The 20,001-nt window shown below is 49.9% G+C and overlaps 1 protein-coding gene across 2 annotated transcripts in view; it reads right to left on the reverse strand.

The window, feature by feature from the left end:
* The window catches only part of ADAMTS14 (ADAM metallopeptidase with thrombospondin type 1 motif 14), a 35,256-nt gene that overhangs the window by 13,863 nt on the left and 1,392 nt on the right, over nucleotides 1-20,001 (reverse strand). The window contains exons 3-6 of one of the 2 annotated variants that reach the window (XM_082053826.1): nucleotides 14,270-14,426; nucleotides 12,378-12,574; nucleotides 5,571-5,654; nucleotides 3,867-4,014 (exon numbers count right to left, since the gene is read on the reverse strand). In XM_082053826.1, the coding sequence (XP_081909952.1) occupies nucleotides 3,867-4,014; nucleotides 5,571-5,654; nucleotides 12,378-12,574; nucleotides 14,270-14,426 (586 nt within the window). Of the gene's footprint in view, nucleotides 1-3,857; nucleotides 4,015-5,570; nucleotides 5,655-12,377; nucleotides 12,575-14,269; nucleotides 14,427-20,001 lie in introns of both variants that reach the window. The other variant, XM_082053825.1, reaches the window with a different exon arrangement.

Genomic DNA, 20,001 nt, shown 5'->3' on the forward strand with positions numbered 1-20,001 from the left:
GAGAAAGAGGTGCCCAGGTCACCTGGACAGCAGCCCAAGGACTTGCTCACCAGTGTGGCCAGTGGCCACCAGTGCCAACAGCAGGCGGAGGGTACGCCGAGGCTCGCTGGCATCTCTCTGCCCTCGTGCCAAAACAAAATATAAAGAAAGGAAGAGATGGAACGAAAGGCATGAGGTGTCCCCCAGAGCCAAAACCAGCACCTCAGCCCCCGCACAGACCCCTGCGATGCCCCCACACACGCACCCAGACCAGCCCCAGGCAGGACCATGCACCCCCTGGCCCCCCACCCTCGATCAAGTGCAGTGCAGTGGGGCAGCTGCGGGGCAGGGACACCTTCCCCCCACGCATCAGCAACGCATCAGCTCCATTTTGAGCTTCTTTTCCCTCTTTTCTCACAGTATTTCTACCCAATTCAATGAATCCCTTGGCACCTTCTAGAATTTACTTTCCTTTTTTGTTTTTTTTTTTAAAGATTGACCCTTTTTGCCATCAAGGGGCAGGAAGTTAGTGATGGAAGGACTTATAGGTCCAAGAGGGAGAAGCAGGGCAGGACCATGCTGGGTAACGCTGCCCTGGGGACAGTGATGCTGAGCCAAGGGGGATGCTGATGAGCTAAGTGGGGATACGCGCCCCTATCCCTGCCCTCCTGCACACACCCTGGCCAAAAAATGGGGTCCACAGAGCCTATGGGCCACCATCCTCATGGGCCACTCGTTCCACACCAAGTCAGAGCCCAGGGAACCGCTTGTGACTAATTGTGTGGAAGAGGAGAAGATGCAAAGTTCCCATCACCCCAGGCATAAGGCAAAACCAAGGGGATTTGGAGCAAGTATTTCCCTCGGTATATCAATTTACCAGTTGAGGGGTGTCCACCTGCATTGGAACTTCTAAAGGAAACTTCTCTCATCATAATAACGTAATTTTTTCAAGGCAAGCCTAGACACCGACCTTTGAAGGGCTCACTCACGTGGTGTTCTGTGGAAGTAATGGGTGTGCTTTTACCTGCGCTCCAAGTGAAGGAGAAGCCAGATGAATCCAAGTTGCTGAGCAAAAAGCCCAAGATTAAATAAACACCCAATTCTCGTCATACGCGGAGCAAGTTCGCTTCTGCCCGCAAAGCACCACGAAACCTCAGAGAAACCTCTGCAACCTCAAGGAGCTCTTCGGAGCAGCCTCCCTCAATAAATACACTCAGAGGTTTATCTAATGGGGGAAACGTTTCCTTTTTTATCATCCTCACAGTGAAGTGGGCAACGAGACTTACTCCAATGAACAAATACATCACAACACCTCAAGAAAGACAGTGGAGAAATGACGTGCTCAACGGGCAGAAGGAAAGCAAAAGGTAGTAGGTCAAACTAAGAGCCTGAGAGAGAATCAGATAATTGGGTTTAACCACACAATAATGAGTCAAATCCTGGATACATCATTTTAAAATAATCCTTTTCTGCCCCCACCATGAAACTTTCCAAAAGAAAGAGTAAAGATGTGGCAAGTTTTCTGCACAAGGGGAGAGCCAATGTTTTTTGTCTCAGATGAAAATGGGACCAATTCCCAACCAAGGAGGCTCTGGATGTCTGGACAGGAGAGGGGACAAAGCAATATGAAAAGGGGAAAGCAGACACTGGTTTCTCATCATTAAGACCCCAGGGAGACCTGAAAAAATAAAGGGTTCTCCACGGAGAACGACAGCGAGAAGTAACTGCCTGGAAAGTGTTTAATTGGTAAAGAACAGATTAGCCTGCAAACACTTATCAGACACGCACATAGGAGAAGCAGCATGTCCTCACCACACCAGTGAGACACCAGCCAGCCTCTTGCTTCCTCCAAACACGCTTTATTCTTCTTTATAGACATCTCCCACTTGCTGCCAGCCTCTCTGACCTTTTATGTGGACCACCAGCCTGCTCAAAGGCCAACTGTGCATGATCACAGGGCAGCAAATCACATCAACGCACAAGCATCCTTCAGCCTGGACCAGAACGCCCGCCGTGCCTGTCCACTGCAGGGGGACACAGCACGCACTTCTGGCTTAGACAGGGCTTCAGCAGCAGCAATTCATAATTTACAACCCACAGCTGGCTTGTTGGCATGGGAATAGCCCAGGCTAAGAGGACCACACGGGTCAGATTCCAGCCCCATCTCCCTTGCTTTTTGGGCACGCAATTCTGAGGAGTGACAAGGAATCAAGCTAAGCGTGGCTTAACATTTAGGCTTCATCCTCAGGTCCCTGTGACTCGGAGGACTTCATCCTCAAAGGCTCCCCTTCTCCTGGTTTTGTTGATTTAGGCTGTAGGGTCCTCAGGACAGGACCACCAGGCCTTCACCTCAGCTTCAGGGTATGTTTGAGCAGGGCAGGTGCTTACCAACCAGCAATGGCCAAGGAAGCCATCAACTCAACAAGCTGCTTAGATACCACCAGTGAACATACGCCATGAGCAAGTATTGGAGGTGCCACAGTCTGATCCATCATTGCATCTGGCCCTCAGCTGAAAAGGGATGATATAGAGCTAAAAGAACATCATTTTGAGGCAAGAATAAGCAAAGCGTTAGTACTCCAGCAACCCAATGAGTGGGCAGCTCCCAGTGGGTGAGGAGCACACCCGCACCTTGTGCCTCGCAAAACAGAGCCAAGCAAGGACACTGAAGCCGTAGGGACTTCTGCAGAAAGCAAACGTCCATCCTGGAGATGTGCAAAAAGCAGGGAGCCAGACCCACGGGGAGAAGGGGAAGGAGCTGGTATGAGCATCCCTAGAGCAGGGCTACTCCATTGATCCCACAGCTCCTTCCCGCCAAGGGGGAGCCCAGCAAGTATCCTCTGCTTCGCCAACATGCCAAAAAAGGTCCTCTCACCAATGCCTTTGGACACAGCCACTTTGCCAGGAAGGGTCTAGAAAAACGAAACAAAACCTGGTATTTCACCCACATTGCTGCGCAGCTCCAGACAAGGAGCAGGTCAATGGCTCGGCAGGGACGCTGCTGGCACAAGCCAAGCTGTTTGATGGTCAACAGCACGTTCAGGAGGGCTTCCAGCTGGGTGTCTCCTGCAGTTCATCCCCTGCTGTGGGGAGACCCTCTTCAGGGAGGTCATCGAGGCAAGGACAGGACTTCTTCTCCATCTCTCCTTCCTCCCATGCACACCAGGAGGAGTCGTGCTATTAACATGAATTAGTGTGATGCTACCAGCACGTTCATGGCATAAAAGGGAACCTCCCGATGGGAAATTCAGACCTTGCCGCCTTGCTCAGGAGAAGTGGGAGAAGCCACTTCTTGTGCTGCCATGAAACCATCTGTGTTTCTAATGGAGCCGGGAAATGCCAGAAGCTTTTCCTGCAAATTTGTTCTTAATTTTTTGCCTAGGTCTCCAACTTTGACCACATCAGCGCAGCCTCTGCACCAAGAGGGTGAGAAGACTTTTAGCATTGCTTCTGCAGACTGCAAGAAGACCTTCTCTTTGGCCCAGGGTTTACTCCATGCTGCCATGCCCAAGTCCTAAGAAGGCCAAGAAACCAACCCATGTAAAAACAGGTTTTAAAGGTCTCCCAGAGGATGGAAAGCATTGACAGGCCCTGTGAAGCTCCCCACGGTATTCCATCTTTTTTATGTTATTTTTAAACATTTTAAGGCACTTTGGGACGGGGAGGATCAGTGCACAAAACCAAAGTAAGGGCAGAATTAATAATCTTTTCTCCATTCAGGTTGGTAGGCTGGATTAATTCTTTCTCCTACTTCGCATTAAAAAATAGCAATTCTTATAACCTTTTTCTAGACCTTGCTGGCCAAGAAACAGACTGCGCTGGCAAGAAATGCTCTCCCCTAGCAGACTGCACATACCTGATGGAGATGAATACAGTACCTTGCATACCTGCGGGACCAAAATCTTGCCTGGTGAGGAACACAGCGTGGTCGTGGTGCTCGGCGTGCTCCGGGTCGGAGCGCTGCTGCGAGTGAGCCCAGCGGCAAACCTGCTCCAGGCTCCGCGACGGGTTTCCTCGCTCTATCAGGCTGACTGACTGCATAAAATGATTTAAAATAACCCATCAATTAAAAAAGAAGAAAGAATACATTAAAAGATGGGTAAGTTAGTGGGGGAAAAGGAACCTGCCAAGAGTTTTGGGGTTGGAAAGGCTCCTAAGTGGTGCTTCTCCATCATTAGGAGCAACAGCATCCCACTTTGCATCTGCAAAGCATCTTGCGCCTTTTCTTTAAATTTAAAAACAGCAAAGAAATAATTGTCACAAATGGATGTGATCTCATACAGGAGTGTATATGACCCCGCTTCAGTCACACGGATGCTTGGGACATCAGTATATGAAGGAGGAGAGCAGCTGGGGAGCAATGAGGATTGGGATTCTCAGCTCCTGCACAGGCTCCTTGTCGAGCCATCGCCAGATGCTGATGCTCTCCAAGGAGCAGAGCAACATTCCCTTGTAAAACTTGACCCACAGAGACCAAGACCCTGGTAGAAAATAGGCAGGAGTGTCCCAAACTGTTTTATAGCAGTTGCATTGTCCCTCTTTTTTCTTTTTTTTTTTTTTTTTGTTCAAATTGAGCATTTTGCAAAATTATGCCCTATAAAACAAATGATGCTCTATAAAATAAATCATGCCCTCAGGCAGAAAACTGCCGACCCACAGCGGTGGGAAGGTAGGTAAGAAATATTACCCTTCCCCAGCCCCATAAGTGGAGGCCACAGAGGTTTAATCCTCCAAAGCGCAAGGTGGGAGACGAGAAGCCACAGGAAGACTCACTCAGAAGCATCAGACCTATACAGTGGTGAGCTGAGACCTCTCCTGGGTTCAAACATCTGGATTCCCAAACACCAGCAGCTTTTGGGAGCATAAATCATCCCACACAGAGCCCTTCGGTTCTCATCCCTTTGGGTATTTGCCATAACACCACAGCTCCAAGTCCCTTCCCATCCATAGATCCAGCCTCGCACACAAACACCACTGGGAGGAAGCCCATTACTGGCTTTCTTGGGCGGAGAAGATATTCCTGGTCTCCTAGAAGCCTCCAAAAAACAAGCCAGGCTCCACTCTTGTCCCTGCTCCCGAGAACCATCCCTGTGTCCCTCAGATGCATGTGGTTTCTGCTGGCCAAGCAGATTTCTGTACCAAACGGGGCTTATTTGTGGAGCACACACACTAGGACATCACCATGTTGACTCCTTAACACCCTTGCAAGAACACTTCAAGTCACATAAGGGCTTGCCACAAGAAGCATAGCAAATCACACTGAAAAATCTTTCATTGAATCGCATTAAAAATCTTTCAGCTGTCAAGCTCAAAAGAGCCTTAAAACATAAATGTAACCTGACAAACCACCAATTCTACGACGTCTCCAAGCCAGGGCTTACCTAAGTGCTAAATATTATGGTGAGGAGGCAGTAAGCCAGGGTGTCACCACATGCTTGCCGGCCTTGGGAGAAGCAGTAGCTGCCTGATGCACCTGTATTGTGTTTCGGTGACTCTCCTTCCCTCATGGGGCAGAGCTCGAGCCGGGAAAGTGGGCAAAAAAGCAGGGACCAGCCTATCATCTCCTCTCCACACCCGAGCGCTGTATTTACCTGGCGGTATCCCACCATGATCATCCTGACCAGCACAATGTTGATGTGAACACCCAGGGACTCGTCGTGATAGATTTCATCCACCTGATGGAGGGAGGGAAATAGAGAAAAGGTTAAGACCATCGCAGTTCTCAAGCCCCTCTGGTCCTCCACACTCCCATGCTCAGCATCCTACCCGGGCTTTGAAGACCAGCTGCAAAGATGTCATATTGCTCCTCCCGCCTCCAATTTTTTATTTTTTGTTTAATTTTCCCCCATGTAAAAACCACAAAAATCAAAACCCCAAGCTGGAAAAAGCCAAATGTCCCCAGGACGGGTCAATGACATCACCCAGCCCATCAAAAGTACTTCCCACGAGGCTGCCTCCACCACCAAGCATCTTGCAATGAGCCATTGCCCCTCCGGAGCAGGAACTCCTCAGAGGGCAGGGAACAGTTCAGACTCCAGCATCCTTGCAAAAACATGTTTCTTTGGGGAGCGGTGAGCGATCATATCGAAGCGAGGCCATTACTCAGTTATACCCGTGAGTCAACGTTGACCTACCGCTCCAGAAACCCCAGAAGACCATACAATGAGAAGAACGGGGAGGGCTCGTGAGTCAATACGATATCTGTCAACGTTGGCTATTAAAGATGACTGCAAAGGAAACAACGAGCTATAACCTTTTCCTCCTGCGTCTCTAGGATGACTAAACAAATTCTACTCCGAAGCGCTACCAAGAGAAGAAGACATCCAGACAAGAAAGGTCCCGGTGAGCTGAGCTTGGTGACGGCACCACCGAGAGAGGCCTCGAGCTGTGCAAAACACCCCGAGAGAGAATGAGGCTTTCTTATTCCTCGAAAGTCTCCAAAACGAATGCTGCCCCGCAAAAGCTGAGAATGTCAAATTAAAACCATCTTTAACATTGATTGGAATTGTTGTTTGAATTAAAACACACACTTTTTCAACTTTGTCCAAGAGAGAAACAATTTGCCTCCACTCTATCACAATTTTCCAGACTAGATGAATATTATAAAGCCAGATTTATGGAGCTTTTCTGTTCCACCCCCCGCCTCCATTCCTCTTTTTGAAGCTTCCTTGAGGAAGCTTCCTTCCTTCCTGCTGCCCAAATCCAGTCACTCATTTCCCAGGCTACACAAGGGCTTTACAAGCCCCTCCATTTATAAGCCGTGCGTTTTTGTTTGAAACACCCACTCGGGCCATTTTTAAACCCAAAGCCCCAGCATTGATGTTTCCTCATGACAGCCAACACTCCCGTGGAGCAGCTCTGAGCTTTACAGAGCGGTGATGCAGGTCCTGAGCCCGCCGTGTCTTGAACGCAGCAACATTGATTTAAAAACAAGTCAATAAATCAATCCCCAGCGCATCCCCATTAATGCTGTAAGCATTACAGTGCACCCCCATTAATGCCGTAAACCCCAGGCATCATTTCTTCATCAGCGTGGAAAGATCACGCCGCACAACCCATCGTCAGCTCACCCCTGCTTATCATGGTCAGGATGCTCCTCCACGCTACACCAGGACCTTGTAAATGCATTTTGCAAGGAAAATGAGAATAGGATGGATTTCTTCCAATGCCAAATCTTTTTTGGGGGATCCATCCCAGCAAAGGGCTGCAGCACCTTGTTGGGGGGTCACGCTCAGCCCCACATTTGGGGATGCAGGAGGATTTGGCATCCCGGAGGAAACATTAGAGGATCTGAGAAGTCAGGAGTTTGAAGCTTTACAAAAATATTCCAGCCTTAATGTGTGTCATATGAGAGGTAATAGAAATATGGGGAGAGAGGGAGAAATGAAACATGCTGTGGGCCTGGGATGGTTCAGGGCACCAAGGGGGAAAACATACCCATTTCCTTCACTTTTCCAGCGGGAAAGGATGCTCCCTGCCCCAAACTGGGCACCCCTGGGCAACACGAGCTGCCCTGGGAGAGGGAAAATTTGGGAACAGCGATACTTTTCAGCAGCATCAACAATTAAACTCATCGAGCCCTTCCCGGCGCTGCGCATCCCTCCTCTGCCGTGCTGGGAGAGCAGCTTTGACACAGCTCATTAGGGGACTCCAATGCAATAAGCTGTATGACTCCAAAACGGTATTTAATGGTATTAAATGGTATTTAATCCCCTGAATCTTTCTGTTAAAGCAGTGCTACATCTCGCTTTCCTCCAGCTAGCAGGGACCAGGCTCCGAAATAAAGGGTTAACCTTAAACCCCAGCCTCTGTTTAGTCTAGGGGAGGGCAGCATTTAGACAGCGATCTGTACCTAACAGATACCAGCTTGGGCAGCCAGCAACCTTTATGGTTAATTCAGAAAGCAGATGTGAAAGCAGACTGCCCAGGGCTATGGACTCGCCTTAATAGCCAGATATAAATAATTGATAGAGGAAAAAAAAGGGGTTTGGCGCTGGCTGCCCATCAGCCCGTCCTGGAGCTGGGTCAAGCCAGCAGCAGGGATGGAAATGGGCCCAGAGAGCAGTTTGCAGGCTTGGCACAAGTCCCCCTGTTCTCTTGCGGATACCAACAACCCAGCCAAGGCCTTCAAAGAAAATCCCCCAGAAAATACCTGCTCAGCAAAGGGCTCTGTAAAGGGATCCGCCACCCTGAAGACAGAGGAGATAAAGATCTTCTTATCCCTCTCGCCTACCTGGTTAGATGCCCAGGCTGCATAATACTGTCACCTGGCACAGAATGCTCTCCTATTTCATTTAAAAGAGGATTTTTTTTGTCTTCCAAAAAAGACCCATCCTTAAGGCTAGCTGGGTGTTAAGGGTAAACCAGCACCAACAACCAGCCTGCTGAGCCCCCACACGTAACAGCAAAGCCCCCAGCCCCGCAATGCCAAGGGGACGATGCTGATGTTTTGAAAAGAAGGAACGTTCAAACCCCCCGCATCCTCTCCAAAACGCTCGACAGATTTGCCAAGTGTTGCCCCGAAGCCCTCGCTGGTGCTGGGGGCAAGCAGGGCTGCTTACCTAAATCAATCCTAAACGCTAAATAATCCCTGCGAGTCTGGCCAGCCCCGCGTCTGCAGCCCCAGACAGGAGATCTCGACAGCAAACCGCACTGGCAGCGGCGACGAGACCTCGTCGTTCCTCAGGGAAGGAAAACAAAGCGAGAGAGAGACACGAGAAGAATTTGCCAAACCAGCAGAATCGCTGACATTTCAAAACCCCAGAACAGCCAAGTCATCTTTCAGCTCCTTTTTTATTTCATTCCCCCGCTCCGTTTGCACGCTGGTAGCTTCACCCCAGGCCCATTTGCTGGGGCTGAGGGGGTAGGAATAGGGGGAAAAGACCCTCCTGAGCACATTCTCAGGCTTGCTATGTGCACTCGCATCCCTCTGCAAGGGCCAACCCGGGGTACTTACATTGTTCTATACAGAGGGATGGAGGAATGGGGAGGTTTGCTCTGCACAGCAAGATTTTATCCCATCTCTCTACACAACAGGCTATGTTGTCCCAAAAACACAGCAACAAACACCTCAGCCTATATAAAGGGTGGGGAAAAAGTGTGTGCATACATAAGAGAGACACCAGAGGTATTTTTTGGTGTTATCAGTCAGCAAGGAGATGGTTCAAAAGCCCTGTAGGGCTGTAATTTGCCCATTATTTCAGACTGGGCTCCTGAAATGGCATCAAGCTCAGCAAATCAGTGTCTTGAGCGATCCACGCTCCGGCTTGGCTTTTCAGATAATCCCGGGTTAAAATTAGAGCAGGAGGTTTGACTTGTTTCTCCCAGTTCCTCCACAGAGCCTCTCGCTGTCACTCAGCCCTGGGAACAATAATTCAGCCCATGTGCCAGAGAGGAGCCGGGCAAGTCCCAGCTTGGAGCGGGCTCTGACTCACAGGGTTTCCCTAGTAACCTGAAACAATGGGAAAACACCAAATACCTTTGCATCCTTAAGCAAATCAGGGGCGACATCCTACAAAACACCCAGCAAACCAGCTAACACCAAGGCCAGGCTTAACTAAGCCCACAGCTCAGCTTGTGTCCTCCAAGCAAGGCCTTGAGAGCATCAGGGACGAGCGGTGGGGAAGCGGGAGGAGAAACCCAAGGAGCCCAGCTGAATGACAAGAGGTTGAAAAGCAAAGCAGGACACCAAACGTTGTTGCCACAGCAGCAAATATTCATCCCAAGAGCCCAGCGTCAGGTTTAGTGAGGGTGGACACAGCGATGCTCAGCTTGGAGATGAGACAGGCTCAGATGTGCCTTCTCCAGCTCCACAGCAAGGGATGGCAAAGGCTTTTTTGGCAAGCCAGACCTCTGATTGGGCACAAAGGCTGGAAAGCGACTCAGAACAAAGGAAGTCAAGCTCACGCCGAGCTTCCTATCAAAAGGCTGCAAGGAGAAAATGAGAATATACTGAAGGCAGGATGCATTTCCCAAGCCTGTGATGCACCTAGTGCCACTTGCTCCAAGCTGACCCAAAATCCTGGGGTAGGCTCCGAGCTGGGAAGGGACGGGCAGGCTGGGAACGCTGGCTGGGAGCTGGGAAGGAAGCTCTTCGGTGCACAAAAGGAGCAGTCATCCTCACATCAGCTTCCCGGCATGGACACAGCGCCCTTGAATGAAAAGCCTGGCATCCACATTGCTGGCAATGAAATAAGGGTTGTTCTCCGTGACGAATCATTTATCACCGTGCTTCAGCCAACACCGAGTTCCTAAGAAAAGGGTCTGTGTCTTGGGGGGAGCCCCAGGACCCGACCTACAGCAGAGCCGTGTTAAGCCAAGCCCACACAGCACCATGCAGGTGGATGTGTCCCCCCAGCACCCAATGGGGACCCCAAAAAAATAGCCTAGCAAAGCTTTTGACAAACTTCCAAGCTCACCACCTCCTCTCCTTGGGAGATACCTCAATAGGAAAACTCCTGGAGGTTTTCCCAGCCGGCTGCTCCCATGCAGCATCTCCCCGGCATCCTCCAGCCCCACTCATTAAGTCCTTTCCTCGTTAGAGATCTGGCCAAGCCTCTCCTTGCCTCTAGCTAATGGGATTAGTGTTCAGCTGTGTGGTCTCCTCCCCACCAAGCCCCGGCGCCCTCCTCTCTCTCCCTTCTGCCATCCAGGCCAGAAAGCACTTTTCTTTTTCTGCTGAATCGGGTATTTTCAGGCAATCTGAGCCGGCAAGGAAACGAGGCGGCACCAAGGGGAGAGGAGGCAGCCGGAGGTCACAGCAAAACTGGAACGAAAACGCACTAAAAACCAGAAAGCAAAAAAGGAGAAAGGGGTGGGGGAAGAATGTATAGAAGGAAATAATACTTGGGGAAGTATTCATTGCATGCATTATCCTGTTTCTCCCCCCTTTTATTGATGCTGCTTTTTTCCCCCCTCTTTATGTAATTCATTAAACTCTCCAGTGCTGCCTTGGTTTGAATAGGCAGCGATCCTCCCTTCTCCCAGCCCAGCATCCCGCACATTCACTCCCTGAAAAGTGCTGCCCGCAGGGTAGAAACCATGAAATGCGCCTGAAAACCAACCTTTTGATTAGAGCTGACAATCCCCCGGCATTCAAACCATCCGTTCCCCCCCAGCCCCGATCCGAACGGAAAAGTGACATCATCTCCCACCCCGTAACGTGGGAAGAGCCCCAGGGCAGAACAGGGAACCCTGCAGAAGGGTTGTTAATAAGCAAAGGGGAGAAACCTTCAGAGAGTGACTTTAAGCAATGCTGAGGGCATCTGACCACAGGAATCGGGATAACACACCGGAAAATATAATGTTGCGATGATGACATTTGCTTTTTATAACCAACATCTTCTCTGTTTGGGACTGGACACGTTATGTGTGGCCTCTGATCCTGCAAATCCTTATCACTTTTATTGATAATCTCCCCAGGCAATATGGTTCTGAGCCCCCCCATCAGAATGTAAATAATGCCCAAGCAAGCAACCAAAAGCATCTTTATAGCTTGGTTATTTCTGAGCTGGTAGTGCCTTTCGAACACTTCCCATCACCATGAAGAAAGGGTACTTAAGTAAAAATAAATAAATAGAGGCGAGGATAAAGCATGGAAAGCAAACCAAAAAGGGGACGGCGCACCAAAGAGATCTTTGAATGCTGACCCTACTCAGGTGCTGGCGGAACAAACCTCTGCAAGATGAATAGCTGAATAAATATTGATCCTTCCACATCTCTCAGGACTGGGAAAATACGGACATTTTTATCGTAAGAAGGAAAGAAAAGCAGCGTAGGGAACCAGCTCGGGCTGCCCCACACCACGGAGCGAGGAGAGATGCAGAAGCAGGGTGGCCGTAAAGCTGCTACAAAGTCCTCTCAAACACACCCGACTAACCCTCAAGGTGCACAGGTTTTCCAAGAAACATGAAAAAGCTTCTGAAAATCCATAAAAATCCTCCCCCTCAACAGATACCATTCAAACTAAAAAAATAAACATCATCATTTCAAAACAGGTAATGTCATAATTTCAAACTAAACACTCAACGACCACCCTCTTTCCCAGCATTTGCTGAGATTTCAGCCAAGAGGAGGAGATGGTCTTGGCCAGGAGAAACAGAAGATGCTCTTGCACTCGGGTGACAGATGGTGACAGCAACCAACACGCTGGACCCTGCTATTGGCCAGGGACCAGGGAAAGTCATGGAGATGAAGATAAAAGGGCTCTGTTTCCATCACTCCAATTACCACAGCTATTAAGTGCCAGAAACAGCTGTTCCAGTGAAGGAACAACCCTGCCTGCAGCACTTTTCCACCCTCAAACCTGTTATTTTCCAGGATAACAGATTTGCAGCACCAGAAGAGCAGTAAACCAAGGGAGAGCTGGGAGCCCACAGCCCCCCAAAGCCGGGCCTTACGATGTTCATGAGGGTGAGGACGTAGTTCTGGACGTGCTCCTTCCCGTGGAAGCGTACGACCGAGTCATCCACCGCCAGCAAGACCTCGATGTTGTAGTCGTCCTTCCTGGCGTGACGTCTCTTGCGCTCCACGTCCCCCAGACGCTCCGTCATCAGCTCCAGGGAGTTGGGGAGATCGCCCACGCGTGCACCAGGCACTGAGCGAGACACGGGGAGGGCAGACAGAGAAACAGCCATTGAGGTGATACGACACCATAGCGACACTCAAAAAAATACATAAGTTAAGCAGGAAAAATAAATAGCATATATAACTCCAGCTAGGTCGCTGATCCATCTTACTCTACGGACCCCACCTGGAGTTCTGTGTCCAGCTCTGGGGACAGCACAGGACACACATGGACCTGTTGGAGAGGGGCCAGAGGAGCCACAGGGATGATCCAAGGCTGGAACGGCTCTGCTGGGGACAGGCTGAGAGAGTTGGGGTGTTCAGCTGGAGAACAGAAGCTCTGGGGACACCTTAGTGCGGCCTTTCTGTGCTTAAAAGGGGCTGATAAGAAAGATGGGGACAGACTTTTGAGCAGGGCCTGTTGTGATAGGGAAGGGGTGATGGTTTTAAACTAAAGGAGGGAGATTCAGGCTGGACATGAGGAAGAAATTGTTGGCCTTGAGGGTGGTGAGAGCCTGGCCCAGGTTGGCCAGAGCGGTGGTGATGAACCATCTCTGGAGACATCCCAGGCCAGGCTGGACGGGGCTCTGAGCAACCTGAGCTGCTGAAGATGTCCCTGCTCATGGCAGGGGTGGCACTGGATGAGCTTTGAAGGTCCCTTCCAACCCAAACTATTCTGTGTACAGTGGGGAAATGGCTCTGAATTGGCAGCACCAAAAGAGACATCTATGCAATGACAGTCCTATAGTGTCATTGGGTGGTGGTGGGACGCCTGGAGAAGTGGTGGATAGCTGGGGAGGACACGTGTGGAGCTGAGGAGACAGCTCCTTGAGAGGAGATAGCTGCAGCCAGAGCATCCTTCACCCTTCACGGCATCCTTCTCCTCATCACCCAGCAGTGCCGTCGAAGCTCTCAAGTGCAATTCCACTAGTGATGCTACAAAAGCAATGAACGCGCCTTGGAAAACTTTTAAAACCTTTTTTTTTTTTAATTAGGGAGCTGATTACGGTGTCACAAGAGGTGAATAAACGCCAGGGAAGGCTAATGCCTCTAGGTAAATATAAATGGGTTTATAGGGTGCTGTTGTGCAACGTTGACCTCATGCTTGTTAACACTTGTTGGTGCAGGTGAGAAGGGAAGTGAGCAGGCGATCTCTGCATGCAGAGCACAGCTAAGTGATGCTATTAAAAAGCAAAGGTAAAGAAGAAGGGAAAAAAAGGACAAGGCACTAGAAAAGCAAAATGAATAATGAACAGTGGGAAAAGGAAGGGTTTCTATCATCTGTCAAATAAACACCGTGTTTCACAACGTATAGGTGACTAAAACAAGACTGCACCATCTACATCTCCAAGCCGCAGTTGGCAGTCAAGCTGGACCAAGTCCGGCTCCTCCCGACCCCTTCGCTCACGAGTCCCAGCTCTGCTTCCCATCCCAAAACCAGCCCCAGGCCTGATCACATCCATCTAGAAGACTTTTCCTCTCCGAAGAAGAGGAAGAATAACTCATATACAACTCAGCCAATTCTAACCAAAATTTGGAAGAATTTAAAAGTCCCCAACAATGCTTCCTTTATTCTCACTGATGACCCAACGGGCAGGTAAAGCCAGCCTAAAGCTGGAGGGCAAGATGGATGACCCAGAGGGCAAGCAGAAGGAGAAATCCTCCTGCCCTACAAGAAACGGTTATTATAAATTACTGGAAAAGACAAGATTGGAGGAGTCCCTACCTTCAGGGTGGAGGTCCTGGTGGGGCTCAGCACCGTCCTGCCGGATGGCTGAGCGGCGATAGACCACGTGGGCCCTCCCGTGCTCCTCCGTCTCCTGCTGCCCCCTCTCCAGGGGCTCGATGAAGAACTCATTACTGTCTGTCCGAATCAGGCCAGCCTGGACTCCACAAAGAAATGAAGAAGGGAAAAAAGGTGTGTTTTTATTTATGCGCAAGCGTACGTACACATTCAACGTACTCATTAAAGACTGACACTGAACACTCATGAATGCAAGGGGGAAAGCATCACAAATAAACCAGCTGTCCTGTTGGTAATCCATGGCACTGGGGTGGATCCGTTACCATGTGCATGTATGATGACCCTTAATTTCTCCTGTAGATGCTAAAAAAATAAAAAGGGGGGGCGGGGGTGAACCAACCAACCCAAAAAAAAGCCCAAAAACCCTGGCCCAAATTCAATTTATGTGTTTATGTGGCTGGGAAGTTCCATTCCTCATCACCAGCAACAAGTTGTTCTGCCTGATCCTGTGCATTGGGGGACACAGGCTGGACAGGCTCCCACCCCACCCTGCCTCCCTATATCCACCCCATCCTCATCCTCATCCCCATCCTCATCCCCATCCCATGATGATGAGGGGGAAATCAGCCATTTCACCAACACTACTAATTGCAGTCATGGAGAGAAGGAAAAAGAAACCATCATCTCTGCCCCGCGAATTAGCCCAGGGGAATCCCTTTGGAGGAGAAGCTGGAAAGCATTACAACGAAAGAGAAGACGAATGAGAGGGCAAACACTGCTGGGAATGTTGTCCTGGCTACTGACCTGCTCCTAATTAACACCCAGCTCCCACCAAATCCCCCTTACATCAGCCCGAGCGCTCGTACCCTGCAGCACCGGCCAGCTCGGACCTCAGGCAAGCAAAAGGATCATCAGGATTTGGCTCTCGTCCCAGGGGCAGCCCCCCCAGCCCAGCATTTTTCACAGCTCCCTCCTTCCTCCGGCGCTGCCCACTGCTGCCTGCTATTGAATAGCTGCCTGGAAAGCGCAGGCAGAACATTATGGAACCGTTCCTATAGCAAAGCCTTTGACAGCATGTACCTACTGCAGTCCTCATCAGGGAACTGTTCATCATTGGAACTGTTTTCATCAAATAAAATAGAATAAAAAATATATCTATATTTTGCACAGAGCAGTATGAAGACGTGAGCAGGGCTCTTCAAGCAGCCAGGCAAAGCTGGGGCTCTTCCAAGCCCACCGGGGTCATTGGATCCCCTCCGCATTCACGTATCGTTGCGTTCATCGTGGCATCAGCCAACCTGGCTCTGGGAGACTTCATCAAATTTCCTGCTCCACTTGGGTTTTATTAGCTGCTTAACTCCTCTGGAAAGCAAGTTTTTGGCTGGTTTCATTTTACCTCCTTCACGAGGAATCTAAGTACGGGCAGTTCTGCTAGGATCAACTTGCTTGACACACGTATCTCAGGTCCTTCCTGGTAGATGTTCAGGTCAACCGAGCAGGACCTCGCTTGTCCCACCACCCCCAGCCAAGAAGACAAAGATCACAGCCAGGTTCAACCAAGAGTCTGGAGCACCAGGCAAGGCGGCATTGATAAGGCAGAGATCAAGCCAAGGAGCCAACCCACACGTCAGGTCCAGTGACAGTCGGGCAATTCCACAATGATGGGGAAGGTTTATTTCAGGAGAAGAGAAGGTGGGCATCCATCGCTTAACACAAAAACGAGTCGCTACAAAGGGCAGAGCACCCGGCATCTGACACAGGCATCGCAAACACGCTGGATTTCACACACGTGGATGAACAACGATGATTTCCCACCAACCAAAGTGCTTCCAGTTTGCACATCGCTACAAATCTGGGCCACGGTGGCACCCTGGCTACCTGAAAGCACCCGCCATGGTACCCCGCCAGCATCCTATTTTAGCCCCATGGCAGAAGCAGCAACCCCAGCCCCAAGAGGGGTCTCCTGGGACACCTCTGCCCCCTCGCAGCCCTGCCATGGGGCGTTTCACCCCAAAGCCGGTTTATGGCAAAAGCCGTGCCTTGCTGAGTCAGGCGGCCGGAGGAAAGCCACGCTGGGGCAAGGCTGGATTAAAGTCTCAAAGAGCCTGGTCCTGAGCCACATCCCACTCGGGTTCGTGCTGCTCTGCAGCTCGTGGCTGATTATATATGGCTCAGGAATAAAGCAGCCCAGATTTCCTCGCTCGTGCTTTCTCCCAAAGGCGGGATGCAACACGCTGCTGGCGCCGGCAATGACCGACAGGCAAAGCGTGAGCATCGCATTGGAGCATCTCACAAATGCAACAAAAACCGCAGCAGTCACCTTGGCATTTACAAAAATAATAATAAAACAAACGCTAACCCCAAAACACCATCTCGAGAGGCATGCGCGAACCTGCTCGGTCTTAAAACGGAGCAGCTCGGGTTGTATTGCAGCATTTTGGGAAGGTTATAGCTGTAGGGAGGAGGTAAGAGAGACCAGACACCACCCCCAAAAAACCCAATAAGCTTCCCTTGGGCTCTTGCCAAGAGATCGATCCCATCCTCAGTGATCAATCAGTCACTTGTCCAGCTCTCCTCCACCTCCCCAGGCGATGGGGGAGACGAACCGGCCCCACTGCCCTGGTCCAGCCTCCCACTAAGGGGGATCCCCCCAGCACCCTGGGTATGCGGTTCCTCCACCACCGCTGGGTAAAAACCCCCAGCTCCCCCAGGGACTCGGGAAATTCTGACACTTCAACACAGCTGAAATGTGGAAAAATTCATAAAGCCAGAGAAGCAAACAGCGCCGAGGAGGGGGAAAGCCAGCTGTGTGCATAGCATGTATTTTTCCTACCCGATTCACACTTAATTTGGACAAAAAGCCCCAGAAAGCTGGGCTGTGGGAATGCAGGCACCAGCACAAGCCACCGCTCTTCCTGGCCCAGAGGTGCTCGGTCGCTGTTTGGGTACCTGTCGGTCTGCCAGCTCATTGGCATCACGGGGGAACACTAAATTAACCAAGATAATTAACCACTGAGACTTTCGCTCCTTGCTCTTTACAGAGGACATGGCCCAGTACTGCAAACTCGGGCGAGATGCGAAGTGGATGCAGAGAGAGATTTCCACTGGTGAAACTGGGGGTAAAATACCATGTTTGCTCTATTCCTATTGAGAGCAGCACCTTGAGACATCTCACCCCCCGGCATCTAAACCAGCACCATTTTCTTCCCAAAATTAACCATACCATTCCAGGAAAACCCTGGAAAGACAAAGCCATCCTTTTTGCACCGAGGCATCATTATGGGCAGTGCTTCTCTCTTCATTCCCTATTAATTAATGCTCCCGAGGGCTTATGTGCTCTGCTTATCTGCTGCCACCCATCCGAAGCAGGCCAGGGCGGCAGGGATGGAAAACGCTGGCTCTACAGTTTGCAGCACGTTGGTGTTCGGTGCAAACAATCCCGGAGAGCAGCGGGGGGAAAAGTCACCCACGGAAAGCAAATACACACAAAAATTCTTCCCCCATCTCTGCAACCAGCAAAGCACGAAGGATCCAAGGTCAACCACACGCTGCGTGGAAAGATGGGATGGATGCTTTTGCTGCAGGAAGATGTGTCCGCCGGGGGAGATTCCTGACTAATGGCACTTGAGCTGTTAGGAATTTGGTGGCTTGGATCAGATTTGAAATGATGTTACGGACAACAGCATCTTCCTACCCCGGTACAAGAAACCCTTGCGAAAAATAAAATAAAATAACAAAATAGATGGATTTTCATGTGTGGATCCCTGCAGCAAATAACAGCCGTGGAAGGTGCCATGGGTTTGGCATCTATGAAAAAAAAGCAGCTCACTTCCATGGCTAAATATGGATCTAGGAAAGACTTGATGCGTAGTCTCTTTTTAAAGAGCCGGGTGTTTTTTCCCCTCATTATTTATAATCTCAGTCTCTGTTTATATACAGCGTAATCTCTTTGTGTACACAGCCTTCATCCCGAAGTGCTTCCTCTGACCCACGCACGCTATACTGGGATGCAAAAGCCACAGTCCCCTTCCAGAAGGAGCCCACGGCTATTCTGGGGGTACGTGCATATTGAAGAGCAACCAAGCTAAGTCATACTGGAGGTATAAATAATAAATACCACCCTCCCACCCCATCCACACCTATCTCTGTTGCTTGCTTTACTTGCTAAATCAAGCTCTTTTCGCTGTTTTTTGGGGGTCCTCTTGGTCTCGCAGCTCCAAAGGGAATAGACCCTGAGCAGATATGAAGATATGGGCTGTCGGACTAAGTGAAGCCTTAGGACCATACAGCAATCTACACCAGCCAGAAAACCCATGCGAGAGAGAAACCAACTGCTCGGTTGGATGTATCACAAAACTGTCTTTGCCGGGGAGGAACAGAGCCTGACCTCTTCCCCCCGCCTGCAATCACCACATGTGCTTCGCCACATGATGGGAAATTGCTGCTTGAGGCCAGGGCATTTATTTGTTGGCCACGGAGCAATAAATACATCGCAAGAAAAAAAGAAAACTAAAAAAAATCTCTTCCCTAGTGCTGCTGGAGCTCTAGATCAAGAAATAAAACATCTGCGAGACAAATAGATCAGCAACCGCGATGCTAAAGCCGCGTCCCAGGGTAACTTCGGATATGAGGATGCACCAAAACCACCTGGCAGAAGCCCTCGGCGTTAGAGCTGGGGGTTAATGAAGGGAAAGAGGGATGAAGCAAGTGCCACTCCTTCCTTTACAGGAGCTTAAAAGAGTGGCTTTGGGAGTATCAGGGGTGAGAGGGCAGGTATGGCTGCATAAATCCACACGAAAAGCATCCTGCAGCACAAGCTACATCCTAAACCGGCATCACTGCGACCAAGGGATGGCAAAAATAACGACAACCCCTGCCTGAGAAGGTGTGCAAGGGGCACACCTAGGGCTAAAGCCTAGAAAAGCCTGGAAAAGTTAAACTAAAGCCTACTTGAGATGGAGCCTGAGAGCACAACGGGCTCCAGGGAAGAGAAAGCCCCTCATGTCATCCTCATCACAGCGGGACATGGACCCCGCTGCTTCCAGCATCCCTTTGCTCGCCATGCCAGCAGGATTGTATCTGCCATGCAACCCGCGCTCTTAAAACCAGGTTTTCCTCCCAGACACAGCCTGCTGGAGTTAAGGAAATATCTTTAGAGCTTTCAAGCCTGCCCGAATTCACCTGATCTGTGTCACAGAGAAACTTGTGCAAGTTTACAGCTTCATCCCAGTTCCAAAAATGATGCTTCGAAAGGTGCGGATTATGTGCTAAAACTGTTGGGAAAACAAAAATAAACTACTATATATAGGCAAAACACGTATTTCTAGCTGTGCTGCTGTATCATTTCTGCTTGTATAGTAACACCAGGCGCTGTATAAAAAGAAAGGAATGCCAAATAGCAGACAAAATGGGCTAAAGAACTCCCAGAATAAAACAACCAAAAAGGAAATATTAAAAGGAAAATAAAAGCAGGACAAAGTAAGACTTTTACTCCAACCCACGAGTAATGGAAGCGGTACCAGGAGCAAGAGTGAAATTGGCTCAAAGGAAATTTGAAGGGCAATGGGCCAAAGATATAGAAAAACAAGAAGTGATTCTTCAAGCATATCAAAGGTAAGAAACTCAGGGGCAGAGCAGATGCCAGGGCTAAGGAAGTAACAGAGCCAATTAAAGTAATTAAAGCGCTGTGGCAGTAAGTTACCGGTGATGAACTG

Source organism: Streptopelia decaocto (assembly GCF_964273445.1).
Source record: "Streptopelia decaocto genome assembly, chromosome: 5".
Lineage (NCBI taxonomy): Eukaryota > Metazoa > Chordata > Aves > Columbiformes > Columbidae > Streptopelia > Streptopelia decaocto.